At 49.7% G+C, this 23,727-nt stretch overlaps 1 protein-coding gene across 3 annotated transcripts; it reads left to right on the forward strand.

Moving 5' to 3' along the window:
- The first annotated feature begins 1,059 nt into the window (after nucleotides 1–1,059).
- On the forward strand, nucleotides 1,060–22,280 carry LOC135877067 (C4b-binding protein alpha chain-like). 3 transcript variants are annotated; one of them, XM_065402417.1, is made up of 12 exons: nucleotides 1,060–1,144; nucleotides 2,089–2,292; nucleotides 3,123–3,311; nucleotides 4,906–5,088; nucleotides 12,773–12,961; nucleotides 14,232–14,414; nucleotides 15,611–15,790; nucleotides 16,263–16,445; nucleotides 17,399–17,584; nucleotides 18,781–18,960; nucleotides 20,592–20,791; nucleotides 21,560–22,280. In XM_065402417.1, the coding sequence occupies exons 2-12, from the start codon at nucleotides 2,136–2,138 to the stop codon at nucleotides 21,713–21,715; spliced, it is 1,986 nt and encodes a 661-aa protein (XP_065258489.1). In that variant the 5' UTR covers nucleotides 1,060–1,144; nucleotides 2,089–2,135; the 3' UTR covers nucleotides 21,716–22,280. The 3 variants fall into 3 exon arrangements, with proteins under 3 accessions (XP_065258489.1, XP_065258491.1, XP_065258490.1); XM_065402419.1 differs by lacking the exons at nucleotides 12,773–12,961; nucleotides 14,232–14,414; XM_065402418.1 differs by lacking the exons at nucleotides 3,123–3,311; nucleotides 4,906–5,088.
- The last annotated feature ends 1,447 nt before the right edge of the window (nucleotides 22,281–23,727 follow it).

The raw sequence follows: 23,727 nt of genomic DNA on the forward strand, positions 1-23,727 counted from the left end.
CCTGAATCTCATTGAGCTGAGACAGCCCCATGATGCTGTTAAATGACTTTACCATTGAAAACAGGGATTCCGGTTTAAACCATTCTATAGTTTGAAATTAACTAGAGGTTTGGACACTTGGTTACATCTGTAGGCTGAGCTCATTGCACGCACCACTGGGCTGCTTTCGTTCCTCCGTTCTCCACCACAAGATCCCTGTGAGCCACCCTCCCACCCCGCTCTGTTTCCCACGGGCTGCATTGAAAGCCCTGACGGGCCATAGTTTGCCCTCCCCTGTTTTAAATGGTACTGGGAGAACAGGCAGTGTTAAGATGGCAGGTATTATGCTAGAAGGTGTTAATGGCTGAGATCAACCAGTTCTTTGATCTATTGACAATTACCAGATGCAAGAAGCTCTGTTTGCTCCTCATCCCTTTTCCAATTGTCCACATTCCACCAAAACCAATAGACTTCTGCTCCCGGAAAAGTTTGGAATTGATTGGATGTGGTGTTCAGAAGTGATCATGTCACCAACATGAAGAAGAGCTCTGTGCAAGCTCTAAGCTTGTGTCTTTCACCAATCAAAGGTATTCCCTCACCCACCTTGTCTGTTTCTAATATCCTGGGACCATGATGACTACAACAACACTGCATGTTACAGACACAGAAACACTGTCTGGTTTAGTGTAGGGCCTTGCATTTCCCTTTCTAATTCCAAACGCAGGCTAGAATCATATAATGACTGCCATCCATATTCCCATTTGTTTTTGTTGTATTTTCTATGCGGTTTCCTTGCAATGACTTGAGCTAAATTCTGAGCAATGGGATTGCATGGATCTGAGCGAGAGAGGGTAGAATATGGACCTCTGATTTTCCCCAGCTATGTCTCTCACATCACATTCTTGTCAAGGAGATTTCACCTCGATAGGTTTTCCTGGCTAAGTATGTCCTTATATTCTTCATGTTTTACCCTTAGGTTATTGTGTTGATCCACCTGACATTCCCAATGCTGTTCGGAAGACTAATGTTGGCACATTGATTCCAGCCGGGATGGTGATTAAATATGCCTGCCACCCAGGTTATAAGCTGATCGCTGGAATTAGGCAAGGGAATGTTACTTGTCTTGAAAATTCGACATGGTCTTCAGCTCCGAACTTTTGTCAGAGTAAGTGTTTGGCCAAATTATCTTTGTTTTAATTGAGCAAATTTAACACCAATAGGAGATTGTGCTTATAGTCAGCTTGTGTATGGTTCAAAGTGTAGAGATGGGGTGAGAGAGAAGGAGGGATAGTCAGGGTCTTCTCTCCCTGCTAACACTGGGGTTTATGGTTAGCAATTTGAGGTGCGATCCTCACTCCCAGTCTGGCCCCTTTACGCCAAGTAAAAGGTCCAGAGTGACAGAACAGGTCTTTAAATGCCCCGGATCTGTCCAGAAGAGGACTCCACCCGAAGACAACAATAGGGCTGTCTTCCCAGGATCCTCTTGCAAGGTTTGAAGTCAGTGGTGTGCCAGTGGGAGGGATGTGTTGCACAGCACATAGCCCTGCAGAGATTCTGGGTAAAGCTGAAGCCAAACCCATAGGCAGCTGGGCACAGGTCCCCAGGGCTGTCTGTGTGGAGCAGTCCAGCACTGGAAGGTACAAAGGTAGCTTAAAGTTTGCATACACCCCAGGGCTATGAATTCCCTCTTGTGCCTCTTAAAATCTGCCACCTTTACATTTCTATGCTTACGGACAGATCTGTTGCCCCCATCCACCATCTCCATCTGCACTTAAAGTAGATAGCTATCAAGATAGATCACAGCATATCACCTGCCTTCTTATACATAGTATGGTCATAACACAGCAGCTGCTACTCACTGAGTCTATCTGTGATGAAGGCCAAAAATACCCTGCCAGCTGCAATCAGAACAGCTGCCCATAAGAACAGTGAAAATGAAGGCCCAGGAGATAAAACTTTCTCTAAAACCAAACCTCTTCAGCAATGTCAAGGAAATGCCAATTTTCTATAGCTTGCAAAGCTTTCAGCTCCACCTGGTAAAATGAATCTGCAGCCACACAATTGTCTTTGCTGTGATTTAACGCTGTTGCTGTTGTTGGTGTCTCTCAGAAGTTCGTTGTCCAGCTCCAGATGTTAACAACGGAACACAGACACCGATGCCTAGACCTGGAGAGGAGACCTATGCGTTTGGGGACAGAGTTACAATTGAATGTGATTTTGGGTATGATCTCAAAGGCAGTATCAACGGAAATGCTCAGATACGCTGCAAACATGATGGCACATGGGATCCTGCCGTACCAGTTTGTGAACCAGGTCAGTATAAATGATGGAGAACTGTCATTCTTCCAGCGCTGGCCTGGTGGCTCCTGTCCCTGGTGGGCAATCCTCAGCCCAGCTGTGACTGCTAGGCCAGCCTGAGTATGCCCCAGTCCCCTACAGGGAGGATAGTGGTGCAAATGCAAACTGCAGCTCTGTGTCTGAGGGGTGGAGGGGATCAGGTCTCAAAATGCTCAGCACCTGAAAAGAGTTGTAGGTATCCAATTATTGTCACCCTAACTAACCTCCCCCTTCGCTAGTTTGGAAGAGATGGGCAGCTGGGGATAAGGATGGCTCTGTGTATCTATGGGAAGGTTCAGTTGTGGGGGTGGGGCTGAGGTGTTTGGGGGTTTGGTAGTTTGGAGGAAGATTGGGAAGCTGGGAGAACTTTGAGCTGCTGGAAGAGGTTCAGATCTGGATTTGGAGGAGTGCAAGTGTAACAGGGCCAATGTACTGAGTCAAGGCCTGACCTTCTAGTCAATGGAAGCTGCAGGCGTTCAGCATCTCTCTGGATCATCATCATCATCCGTGTTTCAGGGCTGTTCACGGAGCATGTGAATGACTGTCACAGCAGCCGAATGGCCACATAAACACGTAACCATCTTTTCATCATTTTTGTGCGTGCTGTCCTGATGCCATGCATAGCAAGAGATGAACACCAAGATAGCGGGCTGTTGGACATACCTGGGGGGTTGTTTCAGGTATTATGGAAAGACTGTTTTTTCCTGTAATGGCATCAGGAAATGCTGGGAATCTGTCACCTCCTTTTCTTTTTAGAGATTTTTATCTACTGTATAAATAATGTATTTTTCTCTCCGCAATTCTAGTTTGTGCCCAACCCCTGAACATCTCCCACGGCCAGTACAATGACTGGGGCAAGAGAGTTTTTTTTGTTGGCTCATCGGTAACTTACAAATGTGACAGAGGCTTCTCACTTGTTGGAAAAGCCTCCATTCAGTGTATCTCTGGTGATGAGGTCACTCCAACCTGGAGCGAGCCTACCCCTCAGTGCGAAGGTAACTCATTCTGCATTACACTAAAATGACTCGTGTTGGGAAAGGGTAGAAAAGATTTTTGAATGATTTGGTGCAATGTGTCCCCATAACCCATCCGCCCTCTGCCATCCCATTGCTGACCACTCCTTTCCAGTGTCTTAAATGTTCCCAGCAACCTACTCCCTGAGACGCACGCTGCCAGTTTCCTCTCTCATCCAGCACCCATATATGTGATCTGCTGTTTGACCCATATCCAAGCTAATGCTAGTCCTCCTTTCACACTGATTTCTCAACCACCTGTGCCTGACCCCTGTTCTGGCTACTAGTTCCCAGTACAGCTGTCCTGAAAGCATCCCCTTAAACCTAAAATCCTCCCTATCTGCAATAGCAGTACGTTTGCAGGAACAGTCTGAATCCAAAAAGCTGAAATCATCCCGGTGGCTTGACTCAGCAGCAGGAAGCTGCAGGGAGGAGTGGGCAGCATGGAAGGTGTTCATGTTATTGAATGCTGCATTGTCAGCGGCGGCCCTATGTATTTTGCCGCCCCAATACGGCAGGCAGGCGGCTTTCAGCGGCGTGCCTGCGGGCGATCCGCTGGTAATGCGGATTCGGCAGCATGTCTGCGGGAGGTCTGCCGGTCCCGTGCCTTCGGCATTCCCGCCGCCGAATTACCGCCGAAGCCGCGGGACCGGCGGACCTCCCGCAGGCATGCCGCCGAAGGCAGCCTGACTGCCTCCCTCACGGCGACCGTCAGGCCGCCCCCCCCACCCCCCCCCCCCCCGCGGCTTGCCGCCCCAGGCACGCGCTTGGCACGCTGGTACCAGGAGCCGCCCCTATGCATTGTCCCATCTCCAGTATTCCCATAATTCCCCCAGGAGATCTGCCAATAGTCAAATTTCATCACGAATCCAGGGCAATAAGAAATGATCTGTTGGGACTGCCTGGGGAATTAAGAACTTTCCTTAAACACAAAGGTCAACAGCAAGATTAAGAAAATATGATGTTCTTTTGTGGCCATGTGTTTTCACAACGTTCAGATTGCTTGGAAGATAGATCCAGCAGTCCTCTACGTGTCTTGGCTTTCATTGTTCACTGTCTTAGACTTAGCACCATCATCTTTGCGGTTTTCCCTCAGTGGTTGAAAATGGAAGGATGACTACAAAAATATTTGTATTTACATATAGTGTCACTCTTGAGTTTTCTTGTAACAAAAGCTACCTAGTCAACAGCAGCAAAGAAAGCCAGTGCATAGGTGACAGTAGATGAAATTTTCCTGTATCAGCTTGTGAGTGGGTTGTATATAATGATGGGCTATGCTCTGACCACTTCTCTAACACGCACGCTCAGATACTGAATAACTACAATGTACGGAGAGGTGGTGCGGTGCCAGCACATGGCCGGGCAATGGAGACCTCTGAGTTTTAATCCTGGTTCTGCCACTGTCTTCCTCTCAGGCTTTGGGCAAGTCTCTTTGCTGCTCTGCCTCAGTTTCTCTGTTTGTAAAATAGTTTTTCCTTATTGCCTTGAAGAGGTGTGGGGAGGATTAATCGGTACTTTAAGAAGATGTGCACTATGTAATAAAAGGATCTGGAAAGCCTTGTTTGGTGTTTTGCAGAGACTCAGTGTCCAGTCCCACATATTCAACATGGAAGCCTGAAATCTCCACTTCCACATAACTATACACACAGAACCAGTGTCACGTTTCAGTGTGATCCTGGTTACATCCTCAGGGGCCATGATAGGATTCAATGCCAAGCTGATGGCAAGTGGTATCCGCAGCTACCCGTTTGTGACCTAGGTAAGTGTGGGACAGAGTAGGGTGATGCTTTGTGGGGTGTCTATATTGGGGCAACTTTCTATAGTCTATAAAACTCATTATGTTGCATGTGGTATGATTGAGTGAATGTGATATGAATGGTGTGTAATAGATTGTCTGTCTTCCCCCCCCCCCCCCCGGCTTCCTTTCTTCCATTTTATGTCTATCTAGGCTGCAGCCTTTTTCTGTTGAAGTTCCTTTCTCACTATCTTTTGGGAATCAATGAGCACCAGAGAGTTCAGACCCCTGGGAAAACAATTGGTGAGAAAAGACAGGGGCTAATTGCCCGGGTTTAATACTGAAAAACCAGGTGAGGCTTGCTGTGGAGAGCAGAGTCTGAGGCCAGTCAACACCAGATAAAAACAGCTCTGGGTTTGGGAGGTAATTCAAATGCTGGGGCAGTTAATCTTCATCTGCGTCACTAAACTGGGAGGACTGCAGAGTGGAAAAGCTGGATTTTGACTTCTGGGTTTTTGTTCATGGAATGTTTTGGTGCCTGTCCTTTCCCAGCTCAGGGGAGGACAAAGAAAACACCTTTCACGCCAGAGAGCAAGAAAGCGCTTGTTCTTCTTCGAGTGATTGTTCACGTCCATTACACATTAGGTGTGCGCGCGTCGCGTGCACCGACGTCGGAAACTTTTTCCCTCAGCGGCTCCCGTTGGGCCGGCAGGGTCCCCCCTCCCGCCAGAGCGGCGCCCCGCTCTAGCGTATATATATCCCTGCGGGCCCGACCCTCCCTCAGTTCCTTCTTACTGTCCGTGACGGCGTTGGAACAACTCTGTCTCTCGCTTGAGAGTGTCCCTTAGCGTTAATAGTTATCAGTTCTTTAGTACCTAGTGTTAATCTTAGCAGTTAACAGTTCTTTAGTAGTAGTTAAGCTCCTTTGTTTTAGGTGTTTGGTCAATCCCGACACCAGCCCTGGGCGGCGGGGCATGCTGCACGCCCAAGGCTTCAAGGCTTGTGCCACGTGACGCAAGCCTATGCCGATAAGCGATCCCCACGACTCGTGCCTCCGTTGCCTGGGGGAAGCACACCAAAAAGAGCGCTGCAAGATCTGTAAGGCCTTCAAGCCCAGAACTAAGAAAGAGAGGGACTTTCGCCTTAAGCAGCTGCTCATGGAGGCTGCATTACAGCCCTCCACTTCGATGCATCAGGCCGCAGCACCGTCAACTTCGGTGCGGAGTGCCCCGGCATCGGTTCGTGATCCGGCACCGGCGGGGCACCATAAGCCGACGGCACCGACACAGCAAGACCGCCCCCGGCACCGGTCATCTTCGCCAGCAAAATCGAAGGGCCAACCCAAGGCCCGAGGACGCTCCCCGCATAAGAGGGCAGCGCCCGTGAAGACCTCGAATGCGCCTAAGGGAGTGGCGACCCCAGGACAGATCCCGGTGCCAGTGGCTCTGGCGCCGAGAGGCCTGTCGAGCCCCGGGTTAGGTGCATCGAGTGAGGAGGAAGGGCTGGAGGAGCTTTTGGAACAGCCCTCCACCCCGGACACGTTTGAGGCAGCAAAGGACCTCATCGAATTGTCCGCTGAGGGCCCCCTCCAAGCCAAAGATAATCCGCCATGACTGCCATCCAGAGGCAAGCCGGCAATGGTGCGCCCATCACGGTCACCATCTCGGCAACGTTCCCGGTGCCGTTCCCGGTCGAGCTCCGCCTCGGTGGACTCCCAGCTACCCTCGGCGCAGAGGGCCGCACAGCCGTCGGGCCCCAACAAGCGCCCGGCACCGACCCAGCAGCCCTACTCGAGTAGGCACCAGGACGTGTCAGCCACGCGATCCCCAAGACCGACCACTCGCAGTCGTTCCCGGTCCCGAGGTCACCGGTACCGGTCCAGGTCCAGGTCGGCAAGACGTTACTCCCGGTCCCGGTCACGGAGGTACTACTCTCTGACCCCGGACCGGCACCGTCCCACGGCACCACCGTGGCCATCCAGGTCACCATCCGTGGTTTCGGAGGCAGACTCGGGCCAGTCCAGCAGATTTGCCCACAGGGCACCGGCCGGTAGGGAACACGAAGCCGCTTGGCTCCCACAGTGGGGCCAGCCAGGACAATGGCCATTCTGGACCCCTTGGGCCTACCACCAGCAAGGCCCCCTGTCCAGGACCTCGAGATCTGGCCCCTCGAGACACCGGTCCCGCTCCCCGCAGGGGCGCCCCTCCTCGCGAAGGAGGCCACGGTCTCCAAGCCACCGGAGCAAGAAAGAGCCGACTCAGCACCGAGCCCGGCACCGTCTCAGGCCCACACTATAGGGCAGACCCCAGAGGAGCGCCCATAGGTGAAGAGTTGCAGGAGGAGGAGGACGCACAGAAGGCCCTAACCTCTTCCTCCTCACCAGATGAAGCCATGGCAGGCACGACAGTGTCCGGCCCTCCCCCGATTGACCATCGGGCACACCAGGATCTGCTCCGCCGAGTAGCTCTCAATCTGGGGTTGCAGGCGGAGGAGACTGTAGAGCAGGAGGACCCCATGGTTGACATCCTAAGCCCGGAAGGCCCCTCCAGGATTGCACTCCCGCTCATAAAAACAGTACAGTCGAACTATAAGACAGTGTGGCAAACACCGGCCTCCAGCGCACCAACTGCGAAAGGCGTAGAGAGGAAGTACTTCGCCCCCTCCAAGGGGTTCGACTTCCTTTTTTCCCACCCAGCACCCTGTTCGCTGGTCGTCTCTGCGGTCAACGAACGAGAGCGGCATGGCCAGCAAGCCCCGGCCCCCAAGGCCAAGGAGGCAAAGCACTTGGACTTATTTGGTAGGAAGGTCTACTCGTCCGGGGGCCTCCAGTTGAGGATCGCTAACCAACAAGCGATTCTGACCAGACACAATTTCAATTCTTGGGCATCAGTCTCCAAGTTTAAGGACTCCCTGCCCCAGGGTTCACAACTAGAGTTCGCTGCCCTGGTGGATGAGGGGAAGGCAGTAGCCAAAACCTCTTTACAGGCCTCCCTTGACTCCGCGGACACAGCGGCCAGGACAAACGCGTCAGGAGTGGTGATGAGGTGCTCGGCATGGCTTCAGGCTTCCGGCCTTCCCCCAGAGGTACAAAACACCTTGCAAGACCTCCCGTTCGAAGGGTCAGGCTTGTTCTCAGACCAGACGGATGCCAGATTGCATAGCCTCAAAGACTCTCGAGCAACCCTCAAGTCGTTGGGAATGCACACCCCAGTGACACAGAGGAAACCCTTTAAGCCCCAACCACTGCAGAGGCAATACGACCCTCGTCCTAGACAGTAACCGTACCACAGAAGGGGCAGGGATAACAGGCGTAACAACACGCCTAACCAGGGCCAAAGCCACGGCCAAGGCAAGCCGCAGCCGGGAAATAAGCAAGGGTTTTGAAGCTGCGATCGAAGACAACGTACCGACCCTTATACCGGATCCTCCTCTATGTTTCAGGGACCGCCTGTCCCATTTTTACCGTGCTTGGTCCCGTATAACATCGGACCGCTGGGTCCTTCGCACGGTGGAGGCGGGATACACCCTTCAGTTCTCCTCACCCCCTCCCTCCCACCCCCCATCCCCGTCCCTCTTCAGGGACCCCTCTCACGAGCAACTCCTTATGCAGGAGGTGCGGGCCCTCCTCAATGTAGGAGCAGTGGAAGAGGTCCCTCCGGACCTAAGAGGGAAAGGGTTTTACTCCAGATATTTCCTCATTCCCAAAGCAAAAGGGGGCCTCCGTCCCATTTTGGACCTACGCAAACTAAACAAATTTTTGTTCAAGGCACGTTTTCGTATGGTCTCCCTTGGCGCTATTATCCCATCCCTGGATCCGGGGAATTGGTACGCTGCCCTCGATATGAAAGATGCGTACTTTCACATCGCCATCCGCCCGGCCCACCGGCAGTTCCTGCGCTTCGCCATCAACCAACACCATTTCCAATTTACGGTCTTGCCCTTCGGCCTAGCAACGGCCCCGCGAGTGTTCGCGAAATGCATGTCCGTGGTGGCAGCCTTTCTTCGAAAAAGAAAGATGCGGGTATACCCGTACTTGGACGACTGGCTCCTCACGGGCAGGTCAGAGGACGAGGTCCGCTCCCACGTGGCACTGGCGTTACAGGTGTTCCGCAAGCTCGGTCTTCTCGTCAATGTACTCAAGTCCTCACTGATCCCCACGCAGAGACTGGATTTCATAGGAGCAGTCCTGGACTTGGTGGCGGCACGGGCAAGTCTTCCAGTGTCACGGTTCCTGGCCATTCAAAGGGTCATAAGCTCCATCCAACAATTCCCCACGACCACGGCCAGATGCTGTATGCAACTATTGGGGCACATGGCAGCTTGCACACATGTAGTCAGACATGCCCGCCTAAGACTCAGACCGTTACAGTTGTGGCTCGCCCAAACGTATCGCCCCAACAGAGACCCCTTAGACCTAGTAGTGACAATCCCAGCTCGGGTGTCAAACTCCCTCCGCTGGTGGCTCGATCAACAGCAGGTTTGCGAAGGGGTCCCTTTCGCCACCCCGCAACCCACTCTGACGTTAGTAACAGATGCGTCGGACCTGGTCTGGGGGGCGCACCTTGGGGACCTGCGGACCCAGGGCTTATGGTCCAGGGAAGAAAAGTTGCTTCACATCAATCTGAAGGAGTTAAGGGCAGTTCGTCTCACCTCCCAGACCTTTCACGCTACCATAGAAGGCCACAGTGTGTCAGTTCTGATGGACAACACTACCGCCATGTTCTACATAAACAAGCAGGGCGGGTCCCGATCCTCTCCCCTCTGTCACGAGGCGCTCCTCCTATGGGACTTCTGTATAGCCCATTCAGTCCACCTGCTGGCAGTATATCTCCCAGGGGTCCAAAACGGGTTAGCAGACCGCCTCAGCAGGTCCTACCACATGCACGAATGGACTCTGAGAGAGGACGTCCTGCATTCAATCTTCAAGAGGTGGGGGTTTCCCCAGGTGGATCTCTTCGCCACCAAGGACAACAGCCAATGCCCTCAGTTTTGTTCATTCCAGAACCTCAGCCCGGGATCATTGGCAGATGCCTTCGCGATTCCGTGGGGCGGGAGCCTGAGGTATGCCTTCCCACCATTCCCGCTCATCCACAGGGTCCTGCTCAAGACCCGCAGGGACAAGGCGACAGTCATCCTCATTGCACCGGCGTGGCCACGCCAGCATTGGTTCACGACCCTGCTGGAACTGTCCGTGACCACCCCAATCGCCCTCCCCCTCCATCGCGACCTCATCACGCAGGACCGGGGTCGCCTACTCCACCCGAACCTACCGTCACTACATCTCACGGCGTGGTATCTCTCTGGCTAAACGATACGGAGCACAGGTGCTCCCACCAGGTCCAGCAAATTCTTCTTGGTAGTAGGAAGCCCTCCACAAGAGCGACGTACCTTGCCAAATGGAAGAGGTTCTCCCACTGGTGTGAGCCTCATCACATACAGCCTCTGCAGGCCTCCGTCCCATCAATACTGGACTACTTGCTGAACCTCAAGCATCAAGGGCTTGCCCCCGCCTCAATTAAGGTGCATCTGGCCGCCATATCGGCGTTCCACCCCGGAGAGTTGGGGGTTTCAGTGTTCTCCAACCCCACAGTAGTCCGATTCCTCAAGGGGCTGGATAGGGTGTTTCCCTACTCGCGCCCGCCGGTCCCTGCATGGAATCTTAACCTGGTCCTAACTAAACTCATGGGGCCGCCCTTTGAACCCCTAGCCTCTTGCTCCCTCATGCACCTCTCATGGAAGGTAGCGTTTCTAGTGGCCATCACATCGGCTAGGAGGGTATCGGAATTGAGAGTCCTCACTTCGGAACCCCCTTATACAGTTTTTTATAAGGATAAGGTGCAACTGAGGCCGCACCCCAAATTCCTTCCTAAGGTGGTCACGCAATTTCATATGGGGCAGGACGTTTGTTTACCGGTGTTCTTCCCTAAGCCCCATACGGACCCAAGCCACCACAGCCTGCATACCCTCGATGTCCGTAGAGCCTTGGCATTCTATCTGGAATGGACCAGGCCATTCCGCAAGTCGACGCAACTGTTCATTGCCATTGCGGAAAGAATGAAAGGCCAGCCTATCTCGGCGCAACGCTTGTCAGCATGGATTGTGCTTTGCATACGCACATGCTATGAGCTCGCCAACGTACCAGCCCCGGAGAGCAGGGCTCACTCGACTAGGGCCCAAGCGTCCTTGGCGGCTTTCTTGGCGCAGGTTCCACTCCAGGAAATCTGTAAAGCGGCGACCTGGTCGTCAGTGCATACGTTCACAGCCCACTACGCAATCCATCATCAGACCAGAGAGGACGCGGTGGTCGGCACGGCTGTGCTTCAATCAATTGTTCCTTGACTCCTACCCTCCTCCAATGGTAAGCTTGTGAGTCACCTAATGTGTAATGGACGTGAACAATCACTCGAAGAAGAAAAAATGGTTACCTACCTTCTGTAACTGTTGTTCTTCGAGATGTGTTGTTCACGTCCATTACACTTCCCACCCTCCTTCCCCTCTGTCGGAGTCACCGGCAAGAAGGAACCGAGGGAGGGTCGGGCCCGCAGGGATATATATACGCTAGAGCGGGGCGCCGCTCTGGCGGGGGGGTGGACCCTGCCGGCCCGACGGGAGCCGCTGAGGGAAAAAGTTTCCGACGTCCGTGCCCGCAACGCGCGCACACCTAATGTGTAATGGACGTGAACAACACATCTCGAAGAACAACAGTTACAGAAGGTAGGTAACCATTTTTTACTTTCATTTTACAAAAGCTAAACACGCCACCTGCAGTGTCCCTGTGACAGCATAGAAGATGGAGATTCCTTATTTTCATGTGTCTACCTCTAGAAGGGTATGATGAGAATTCACTCACCGATATTTATAAAGCTCCTCAGAAAGGTCCTCAGAGTTTTAGGCATCCAATTATTTTCAAAAGGCCTTGTGAGGATTTTAGTCACTCAAAGGCATTTTCTGAGCTGTGGGTGTATGTACATGAGCAGCCCTGGGACTAGTTTACCATCATGCTATGAAAATGTGTATTAATTCCATGGGTCACCTCCAATGACTAAAACCAACCACTAAGAAAAACTATATTACCCCTCAGACCTAGTGCTACCCCCTTGTATCACCCTAACTAACCTCCCCCTTCGCTAGTTTGGAAGAGATGGGCAGCTGGGGATAAGGATGGCTCTGTGTATCTACGGGAAGGTTCAGGTGTGGGGGTGGGGCTGAGGTGTTTGGGGGACTTGGCGGGTTTGGTAGCTTGGAGGAAGACTGGAAAGCTGGGAGAGCTTTGAGCAGCTGGAGGAGGTTCAGATCTGGATTTGGAGGAGTGGAAGTGTAACAGGGCCAATGTACTGAGTCAAGGCCTGACCTTCTAGTCAATGGAAACTGCAGACGTTCAGCATCTCTCTGGATCATCATCATCGTCCGTGTTTCAGGGCTGTTCACGGAGCATGTGAATGACTGTCACAGCATCCGAATGGCCTCATAAACACTTAACCATCTTTTCATCATTTTTGTGCGTGCTGTCCTGATGCCATGCTCAGCAAGAGATGAACACCGAAATAGCAGGTTGTTGGACATACCTGGGGGGTTCTTTCAGGTATTATATAAAGACTGTTTTTTCCTGTAATGGCATCAGGAAATGCTGGGAATCTGTCAACTCATTTTCTTTTTAGACATTTTTATCTGCTGTATAAATAATGTATTTTTCTCTCTTCAATTCTAGTTTGTGCCCAACCCCCGAACATCTCCCACGGCCAGTACAATGACTGGGGCAAGAGATTTTTTTTTGTTGGCTCATCGGTAACTTACAGATGTGACAGAGGCTTCTCACTTGTTGGAAAAGCCTCCATTCAGTGTATCTCTGGTGATGAGGTCACTCCAACCTGGAGCGAGCCTACCCCTCAGTGCGAAGGTAACTCATTCTGCATTACACTAAAATGACTCGTATTGGGAAAGGGTAGAAAAGATTTTTTAATGATTTGGTGCAATGTGTCCCCATAACCCATCCACCCTCTGCCATCCCATTGCTGACCACTCCTTTCCAGTGCCTTAAAAATGTTCCCAGCAACCTACTCCCTGAGACGCACGCTGTCAGTTTCCTCTCTCACCCAGTACCCATATATATGATCTAGTGTTTGACCCACATCCAAGCCAATGCTTGTCCTCCTTTCACACTGATTTCTCCACCACCTGTGCCTGACCCTTATTCTAGCTACTGGTTCCCAGTACAGCTGTCCTGACAGCATCCCCTTAAGCCTATAATCCTCCCTATCTGCAATAGCAGTAAGGTTGCAAGAACAGTCTGAATCCAAAAAGTTGAATTGAGTCTGGTGGCTTGATTTAGCAGCTGGAAGCTGCAGGGAGGAGCGGGCAGCATGGAAGCTGTTAATGTATTGAATGCTGCATTGTCCCATCTCCAGTATTCCCATAATTCCCCCAGGAGATCTGCCAATAGTCAAATTTCATCACAAATCCAGGGCAATAAGAAATGATCTGTTGCGACTGCCTGTGGAAATAAGAACTTTCCTTAAAAAACAAAGGTCAACAGCAAGATTAAGAAAATGTGATGTTCTTTTGTGGCCATGTGTTTTCACAATGTTTAGAATGCTTGGAAGATAGATCCAGCAGTCCTCTACGTGTCTTGGCTTTCATTGTTCACTGTCTTAGACTGAGCACCAACATCTTTGCGGTTTTCCCTCAGTGGTTGAAAATGGAAGGATGACTCCAAAAATATTTGTATTTACATATAGTGTCACTCTTGAGTTTTCTTGTAACAAAAGCTACCTAGTCCATGGCAGCAAAGAAAGCCAGTGCGTAGGTGACAGTAGATGAAATTTTCCTGTATCAGCTTGTGAGTGGGGTGTATGTAATGATGGGCTATGCTCTGACCACTTCTCTGACACACACGCTCAGATTCTGAATAACTACAATGTATGGAGAGGTGGTGCGGTGCCAGCACGTGGCTGGGCAATGGAGACCTCCGAGTTCTAATCCTGGTTCTGCCACTGTCTTCCTCTCAGGCTTTGGGCAAGTCTCTTTGCTGCTCTGCCTCAGTTTCTCTGTTTGTAAAATAGTTTTTCCTTATTTGCCTTGCAGAGGTGTGGGGAGGATTAATCGACACTTTAAAAAGATGTGCACTAAGTAATAAAAGGATCTGGAAAGGCTTGTTTGGTGTTTTGCAGAGACTCGGTGTCCAGTCCCACATATTCAACATGGAAGCCTGAAATCTCCACTTCCACATAACTATACATACAGAACCAATGTCACGTTTCAGTGTGATCCTGGTTACATCCTCAGGGGCGCTGATAGGATTCAATGCCAAGCTGATGGCAAGTGGTATCCGCAGCTACCTGTTTGTGACCTAGGTAAGTGTGTGACAGAGTAGGGTGATGCTTTGTGGGGTGTCTATATTGGGGCAACTTTCTATAGTCTATAAAACTCATTATGTTGCATGTCATATCATTGAATGAATGTGATATGAATGGTGTGTAATAGATTCTGTCTTTCCCCCCTCCCCCCCCCCCGGCTTCCTTTCTTCCATTTTATGTCTATCTAGGCTGCAGCCTTTTTCTGTTGAAGTTCCTTTCTCACTATCTTTTGGGAATCAATGAGCACCAGAGAGTTCAGACCCCTGGGAAAAGCAATTGGTGAGAAAAGACAGGGGCTAATTGCCCGGGTTTAATACTGAAAAACCAGGTGCGGCTTGCTGCGGAGAGCAGAGTCTGAGGCCGGTCAACACCAGATAAAAAGAGTTCTGGGTTTGGGAGATAATTCAAATGCTGGGGCAGTTAATCTTCATCTGCGGCACTAAACTGGGAGGACTGCAGAGTGGAAAAGCTGGATTTTGACTTCTGGGTTTTTGTTCATGGAATGTTTTGGTGCCTGTCCTTTCCCAGCTCAGGGGAGGACAAAGAAAACACCCTTAACGCAAGAGAGCAAGAAAGCGCCTGTGACTTTCATTTTACAAAAGCTAAACACGCCACCTGCGGTGTCCCTGTGACAGTACTGAAGATGGAGATTCCTTATTTTCATATGTCTCTAGAAGGGTATGATGAGAATTCACTCACCGATGTTTATAAAGGTCCTCAGAAACGGTGCTATACAAATGGAAATTTGCTATAAGATCCTAACTCTTTAATCCATTTCTTCATAGGGGAAATTTTACTATTTTCAAGCAGGGTGTTGTATTTAACAGTGTAACAGTTCTCCTTTTAATTCCATGCAGGGGCTAGCATCACACTACTTCTCTACACATTACTGCTATTCATGTTTCTCATTGCTTACGATTACTGTCCCCTGTGAAGCAGGTAGTCATTGCAGTTTGTGACCCCTCATAACTCTGCATTGTCGCGTACCCCAGCCCACAATTCAGCCCTAGTTGTTTTGTATCATTGCGGTTACTGAAGCAAATTCTGCGCTCAGTACAGTGGTGAGCACAATGTAGGCCACTGATTTCCACAGCTGGGTCTCACATGCCACATTCTTATAAGAGCGCTTCATTCGCCATAGGTTTCAGGGTTAAATGGCTTTTACAGATCCCTGTCTTGTTTTGGATTGTTAGGGAGATGTTCCTACCCGCCAGTACTTGCGTACGCTGACAGAAGCGATCAGAGAGAGTTTCTAGTTGGTACCGTAGTGACCTACTCCTGCAGACCAGGTTACAGACGCATCCCTGGAGTATCTCCTCATGTGACTTGTTTTACAAATTTTACCTGGTCTAAAGTCTCAGAACTATGTCAGAGTAAGTAATTTTCAGCTGAATTTTCTTTGCTTTAGTTGATATACAAATTTAAGAGCAATTTAGTAGCTTATGGGGGGGGGCACTTTGGGGCCTGGCTGGCCCCCAGGTGCTGAGCACCTGCAGATCTGACTGCAGCTGGAGTTGTGGATGCTCAGCACCTCTGAAAATCTGGTCCAGGACACACTGAGCAATTGGCTGTGTGAATGTGTCTGTACCGTAGACATGGTGATACCAGTGTGATGTGATGAACTGCATTTACTGTACAACTTTTCACCTGCTCAGCTGTCCTCTGCCCACTAGCCCTAATCAGATAGAACTTTGAACACCCCAATTTTATAAGCAGCCCCAAACATCTCACTCTCACTCTCACACGTATATTACATACATAACTTTAAATAATGTGGCAAATGTGACTTTTTTCTTCTATCTTATTCTGAACAAAAACATTTTAAACTTTGTTGGTGTTGCTCAGAGACTCGTTGTCCAAAGCCAGTGGTTGAAAATGGAAAACAAATCTCTCCAGTGAAAACTGAATATACATATGCCAACCGTGTTGTGTTTCAATGTGATCCTGACTACATCCTCCGAGGCAGTGAGGGGATTGTGTGCCGGAGCGATGGGATGTGGCACCCTCCAGTACCATTTTGTGATAAATGTGAGTATAAACGAGAAGAGAACCTACCATTCAGAAGAAATATGCCGCCACTGATCGTTAGTAACAACAGTGGGAAGGCTGCCTCCCTACATCTCAACTTCTAGGGGGATTATTAGAAGGATCCTCACAGGTCATTAATAAATAGCCAAAGGGCTTTTTCATCTGTCTTCTATCCAGTGACCTCATCCAATTCTGGGGGAGGGAGATCAACAGCTAAGTATTCCCTACAGTCTAATCTCCAGGCCTGCTTCTGGCTGAAGGTTAAATGTGCCAGCCGAAGGGACTCTCACCCCTTTTCTTAGATTATTGAAGAGTCTTAGATCTCACTTTCAGTAAGTTTTTTTTTTTTTCATAATGTCATTGCTTAATTTGCGCCAGGGCTGAGCCCCGGCACCTCTGGGCTTGGCAGTTCAGAGCCCCGGCACCTCTGGTCTTGCTGCATCAGTTATGAAAGTAAAAAAACAATTGTTTGAGTCCTGGCACGTCTTTAATTACAAATTAAGCACTGCCTAATGTTCCGCCTAATATTTCCTTTTCTTAATTTCCTCCCATTAGTCCTGGCTCAGAACCCTTATAACATCCTCTACAATCACTCCCCTTCTTCATTCGGTATGGATGGGCGGCAGCAGTGGGGTAGTTCTTACACTGAGGGAGATGATGTGGGCAGTGGGACTGAGACACTTGTTGGGGGACTCAGGGAGGGTTGGTAGGTTGCAGGAGGGTTGGGATGTTTCCCTAGGCGATTCTGAAAGGATTAAGCACTATAGGGGGGTGGTCTGACCAATATACTGATCTTTCAAGCAGCTGAGCATCAACAGCCCCCATTAAAGAGAATTTACCTGTGGTCTAAATACCAAGTGCTGGATTCCCCTGTAACTTCATGGGCTGCCCTAGTTGTTGCCTGAGTCAGTGAGAGGAGCATCAGGCCTTACATTGTTTCTATCCATTTGTAGCCTGTGGCCGACCTCCAACTCTCATGAACGGGCTGCACAATGGTGGGATGAAGGAATATTTCCCCTATGAATCTCAAGTGACCTATAGCTGTGGAGACAGTTTATCACTGATTGGAGAGTCCTCCATTTATTGCACATCTGATGGGGTAAATATGATGTGGAGCGGACCTGCCCCGCAGTGCAAAGGTAAGTCATTCTCCATGACTCTAAATTACAAAGAGTAGAGGGTACTTTCTGGAGACCCAGGTATAACGTCCCAACACTTTTTGTAAGTGGGGCTGAAAATGAGCAGAGCTGTCTGCTGCTCCTAATCCTCCCACAATCCTCTTTGAAGTCCAGGATTACCGCTGACGTGGGTGGTGAAAAGCCAGGAGGGGGTGTGGCTATGGCACTCAGGCTGCACTGACCCAAGGTATCCCCATCCGTATGGATCCCTGGGTGGAAACTAAAGCTTTGGGTGGTGCATTATCCCTCCTGGTCTGGTGGCAAACCCCACCCTGGAGTGCAGATGGCTCCACTGCTGTGTTAGCTGCAAACTGCCAGAGCTGAATAGATCCCACAGCTGTTAAAATAACCAGGTAGATCTTCCACGTGAAGGATCCCAGCAGGGGCAGCTGTTCTTGCAGCCCACACGGAATAGTGAGCGCTGTAGGAGCAGCAGGATTCCCCTGCATGCAGGAGATGCTTAACATGTACAGCCTGGCAGGTGCATCAGGGGATTTGCGAATGGGCTCTGAGATACTATCCCCAGGCAGAGCTAGAGAGCAGCTAAGGAGGGTTACGGTGCCCCACCTAAACTGTTGGCCTGGAACCATCACTGAACCTCCTCCACCACAGACCCCTGTTGTCAAACATATAAAAATTACCCCCTACTGATTTCCTCTCTGGCCAGTGCCACCAGCCACTGGACCTGTGTCCCAGCTGATGCCTGAGTCTCACCCCCAGTGACTTATTCCCCCACCCCACTGACTCATCTCCTAGATCTGGTTCCCAACCCAGCTGTCCTGGAATCATCCCTTTAGGTATGGGCCCCTCTGGATGCAACATCAGAGAGCGTTTGAGGGAACAGCCTGATTCCAAAAAATGGAATAACCCTAGTGCCTCGACTTGGCAATCGGAAGCTGGGGAAAAGAGAACAGCATTGAAAGCATTCACCCACATACCGAACCTGCCATATAAAGTTTCCCCCTCTCAATAGTCTCAATGTCATTGTGAATCGTCTGCTAAAAGGTCAAGAATCTGATATTCTTATGTACTTGTGGTTTTTTTTACCCCCCATGTTTAGTGTGCCTGGAAACATATCAGCTGCTATTTAAGTGTATTGGCCTTGATTTGTTCCCTGTCTCAGATGTAGCACTAACCGTTTTGTTGTTTTCCCTCAGTGGTTCGCTGTCCGAGGCCAGAGGTTGGAAATGGAAGAGTGACGACTACAAGGCAAGCGTTCACATACGGTGTCACTGTTCGGTTCTCTTGCCCGGAAGGCTACCTGCTCCATGGCAGTCGAGTGAGTCAGTGTCAGGATGACAACACCTGGAATCCTCCTGTGCCAAGTTGTCAGCCAGGTCAGTGTAAATGGTGAACTGAGGTATGGGGACTGGTCTGGCACGTGTACGCTGAGCCCTAGGAACGGCACCATAGGGGGAGAGGTGGTCTGAGCACAGCACTGGAATCCAAGGCCCTTGAGTTCTTACCCTCTTCCTGCCCCAGGCCAGTCTCCCTGGGTGACTTGAGCAAGGGATTTCTCCTCTCTGCCTCCATTTCCCATCTGTAAAAGTGGAGATCGTGGATCCCAGCTACCTTGAAGAGGTGTTATGAGGATTAATTAGGAAAGTACTTCAAAGAAAGATGCTAATTATGACTAAACACGCATTGCTGAAACTCCCCTGGCTATACTGTGGAAGGGAACCCAAAGAAGCAAATATTTATCAACGCAATATATATTTAATAGGATAAGGACCAAGCAACCTCGGTGTTTAGGTCCAAGTAGCTTTCTTCAGGAATGGACCAGCTTTAATGATGGATTTTTCCAGTTTAGAAAAGGTGCTTATCAAGGACCCCAGGCTGCTTGTACCAAAATCTGAAAAAGTGGTGCCTTGTACTCCTCAACTGAGTCAGTGCCAATGAACAGCCATGACTTCCGAGCCTGCAAAAAAACAACAACCCCCAAACCTTCTGACTGCCCCTTAATCAATTTGCTATTGACTAGCCCTTCCTTGGCCAGAATGGCTGAGTGTGCGAATCCTCAGGTTTGACAAGTCTGGCTCCACAGAGTCACAGACTTGAAGCTCACCAAGGCAGACTCAGCCTTTCTTCCTTCAGACGTAGACACATTCAGTTCTGTAGAGTTTGCTCTGTGGGGGTTGTAGGTGAGTAGTGGGGGCTGTTTTCCAGACGAAACTTTAAGGACTCAGGGACCTCTCTATTGCCGGAGGTCTTAGTGTGCATGAGAAACTGGTTTTCCATTCATGTCTGCATTCTGTAGACAGTCCTGAAACAACCCTTCATGCTTACTGCCCCCAGAGGTAGTTGTTTCACTGGAGAAGCGGTTCCTTACAGTTATCTAAGGGGTCTGTACAGAGCCAGTCACTGTGGTATCTAATCAAAGCCTTTGGCATCCTGCAGGATGAAAGTCACTATAGAAGCCTAAGACACCATTAAGGACCAAGTTCTACCCTTGGTTCCACCTGTGTAAATCTAAGGCAACTCCACTGACTTGCAATTGTCCCTCAGTGCAACGGGGGTGGGGGGCTAATTCTGCAGTACACCAAAGAGGCTATTTAGAAGAAGGCCACAAGTGTGCAAGGGAGTGAACTTCACATTCACATTTGTCCCAAGGCTGCTAATAAAACGTCCTTAAATGAACGAACAAAGCACCAGTGCTCTGCTGCCCCAAGGGTGGACTTTCAGCTGCCGATGACTCCATGAAATGCCCACGATACACAATACTGGGTGGGATTTCACTCACGCCCTTTTCTTGTTGAACTCATGATGTTTGTTTTTTTTCCAGAGAGTCACTGTGGGTGTGATGTTACAAGTAGTTTATTTCTCTGATTAAACCAAAACAGCTGCAGTGAAGTAAACCAAGGGCACGGGGTCTTAAGTAGAGCTGCCTCTTTCCATTACAAGCAATAAGCAGCACTCACAGTGCATCTCCTGTCACTGAACTACCTTCTCGTCTGCTTTTTCCTTTCAGTTCAGTGTTCAAAGCCAGACGTGCAGAATGGAAGAATGGTCAATGCATTAGATGAGAAAATGTGGTACAACGTAAATGAAAGCATTACTTTCAAATGCTCTCCTGGGTACCAATTTTCAGACCATTGGTACTTGCCTACAACAGACAGCTTTAGTATTACTTGTTCAGCCAACGGCAACTGGACAGCATTACCCAAATGTGTAAGTAGGACACTCCAGCTGGATTTGTTGAAGTACTCTGCCCAATTTCTAGTGTAAAATAAAAAAAAAAGTAATAACAAAACAGTGTTTTGCATTTCTAAAGTCTTAGTCCTCATTGTTTTAATGAATCAATGGGACCAAGTAGGGAGATGTGCCATTGATACAATAGAAGGGGAAATTTTATTGATCTGAAAGCAAAAGAATGTCCTTCCTCCATCCCATCCTTTCTCATGCTTTGAAGTAGGAGATTTTCTCCCTTTGTAGCACCTATTCCATGGGGGGGGGGGGAGGGAGTAAAATGTGGTAGGTAAAAATCACACAGGATGAAAACTTGGCCATATTATAAAATAGAGAGGCTTCCAATGCAGTCTAGGGTGTGGACATGGCATATCTTCTGCTGGGCTAAGGCAGAGTATAAAGCAAATTTATGATTATTTTAATGAGTAGTTGCCAGTGTGCTTAGCACTGTGAAAATGTAAATGGAGGCCTGGTTCCGGCTCAAGGAGTTGACAATCCAAGTGCCTGATTCTGCAAGTTGTTCAGAACCTTCTCAAACTTGCTTAGAACTATCAGCCCCTATAGAAGTCAATAAGAATTGTGGGTGTGAAGGCCTTTTCAGTATCAGGCCAGTGTCAGACAGACTGTATGATACAGATTATAGGTAACACACTGACTGTGGGTTCAAACCCAAAAAGGAGCAAGCATACTTCAAAGGTAAATCCTTCTCTTCTGCAGCATAATCCCATTCCCTCTTCCTCTGTTTCATAGAAAAAGCAAAGCAATACTGAAGAATGTGCAGGAGCACGTGAGAGTAAGGAGTTTCTCCATTGTGACGTGCCTCTGACGGAACTGAGAACCCTGCTGGAACTGAAGAAACTGTATCTGGAGATTCAGAAACTGAAGCGGGAGATTAAAAAATTGTAATGACTAGCTGAAATCTGTGATCCTAATTGTGTTAGGAAAGTGAAAGCAAGTAGAGGAACTAGATTGAACTGTATGAACTGAAGGTTTATTTTCATACAAGCTTCAGACCCTGTGCAGCTGGAAATTTACAGCAACAACCTTCAGCTTTGCCATAATTGCTGCTTACATTTAGCGTTTATGCATTGTAACACACTCATTCACAGTGAGTGTATGGCCATTCTACTGTCTGATTTACATTAACCTTAAGGGCAGTGATGTTCATAACTCCCTGTGCACCACTGAAAATCTAAGGGATAGCAAAGCAATCTTCCCTGTCCTCTGGATTTAAACTCAGCTCAGCAGACTTTCTTCCCAGTCTGACCAGATCTAGTTTTGATTGATACCAGTGTTATTACCCGAGGCATTTTTATATCTAATCACACTCAAGAGTAGATGGTAGAAATTTAACTGTAGAGAAACAGCCTGCTAAGCCATTTTCCCATTGCCCAATAAATTGACCTATACCTTTTGTGATCAAGTCATTATTCCTGCATTCCAGGGCTACAATAAAATGCAGTTGTTATAACTGCTGGTGGTTTGTGTGGTTTTTTGTTTTTTATAACTTTATCCCACTGACTACAAGACCTAAAAATCCCCAGTGTGTTTAAAGGCTCCTTTTCTTAGGAGTGAAAAACTGTCTCAATCAAGGTCCTATGTTCAATCCTGTCTACTGGTGTCTGTCAGTGTTACAATTACACTGTAAGCAGCTCCAGAGACTAATTTTCTAGACCTTTTAAGTTAAAGAGGAAATGTGGCTACACAGAGGGATTCAATCTCTAGCCTATAACACAGCTGGGGTTGATTACTAGGGTTTATTCCTGTTTAAAATTGTGCTACTTGAACTCTCAGTAGTGAAAGATCAGGGAGAAAAGAGAGCGCAAACAGTTATCTCTGATGAATGTAACATACTGCGTGTGCTCTGAAATTTAAAATGTGCATGCTTATGTAAATCAGTTTGACTATTTATTAGTAGTATTAACATCACTGACCAAATGCAGGACCCTGAATGGCAGCCACCTGGATTTTTTAGAGAGCATTTTGCATTGAGCAATATGTAAAAAGAGAGCTTTTCTATTCATCTGTCCTGATATTTACAACTCTCATCACAGTGGTATATAGCCATTGGCAGTAGCGTAGCTAGCGGGGTGCAGGGGAAGCAGCCGCTTACCCTTAGCACATTTTCCAAAAGTGGCGCCTTAGTTAGGGGTGACCATGGCGCCAGCGGGCGGGACCCAAACTCCGCTCTGAAGCTTGGCTTGCCGGCCGGCGCTAAACTCCTGCAGACAAGGGGGGTGCAGCACGCCCGGAGGAGCCATGGGGAGGGGGCGGCACAGCCGGAGAAGCAAGGGGGGGCGCAGCATGGCGGCCCGCAGCGCGGCCGGCGGCAGCCAATGGAGGGGCAGTGGGCACGGCCAGAGGAGCGCGGGGGGTGCAGCATGGTGACCCGAGGAGCGAGGGGGGGGGGGGGGCGCAGCCGCGACCAGAGGAGCGAGGGGGAGGCGCAGGCTGGCGGTCCGCAGCGCAGCTGGCAGCCATGGTGGGGTGGCAGGCGCGGCCGGAGGAGCGGGGGGGGGGCGCGGGGGTGGCACGGCCGGAGGAGCCATGGCGGGGGAGGGGCGGTGGCCCGGAGGAGCCAGCCAAGGCACGGAGTGGCCGGAGGAGGAGCCAAGGGGGGCGTGACCAGAGGAGGAGCCAAGGAAGGCGCTTTTTTATGTTTGCTCCCCCTCCTCTTAGAACCTGGCTACACCACTGGCCATTGGGTCAAGGCTAGGAAGCAGGCTGGAGCAGAAGAGATGGAGAGGAACGTGAAGTGGGCGATCTGTTCCTCGCTGTTGAAATGTGCACAGACAACTCTGGAGAGTGAAGTGCTTCATTTATCCTCAGCACCAATACAGCACGGGTAGCAGCACTGTACACTCCCCCTGCCCCCATGCTGCTCTCTGCCAATGTGTCACAAACCAGACCTGTAGGGA

Source organism: Emys orbicularis, chromosome 4 (assembly GCF_028017835.1).
Source record: "Emys orbicularis isolate rEmyOrb1 chromosome 4, rEmyOrb1.hap1, whole genome shotgun sequence".
NCBI classification, from domain to species: domain Eukaryota; kingdom Metazoa; phylum Chordata; order Testudines; family Emydidae; genus Emys; species Emys orbicularis.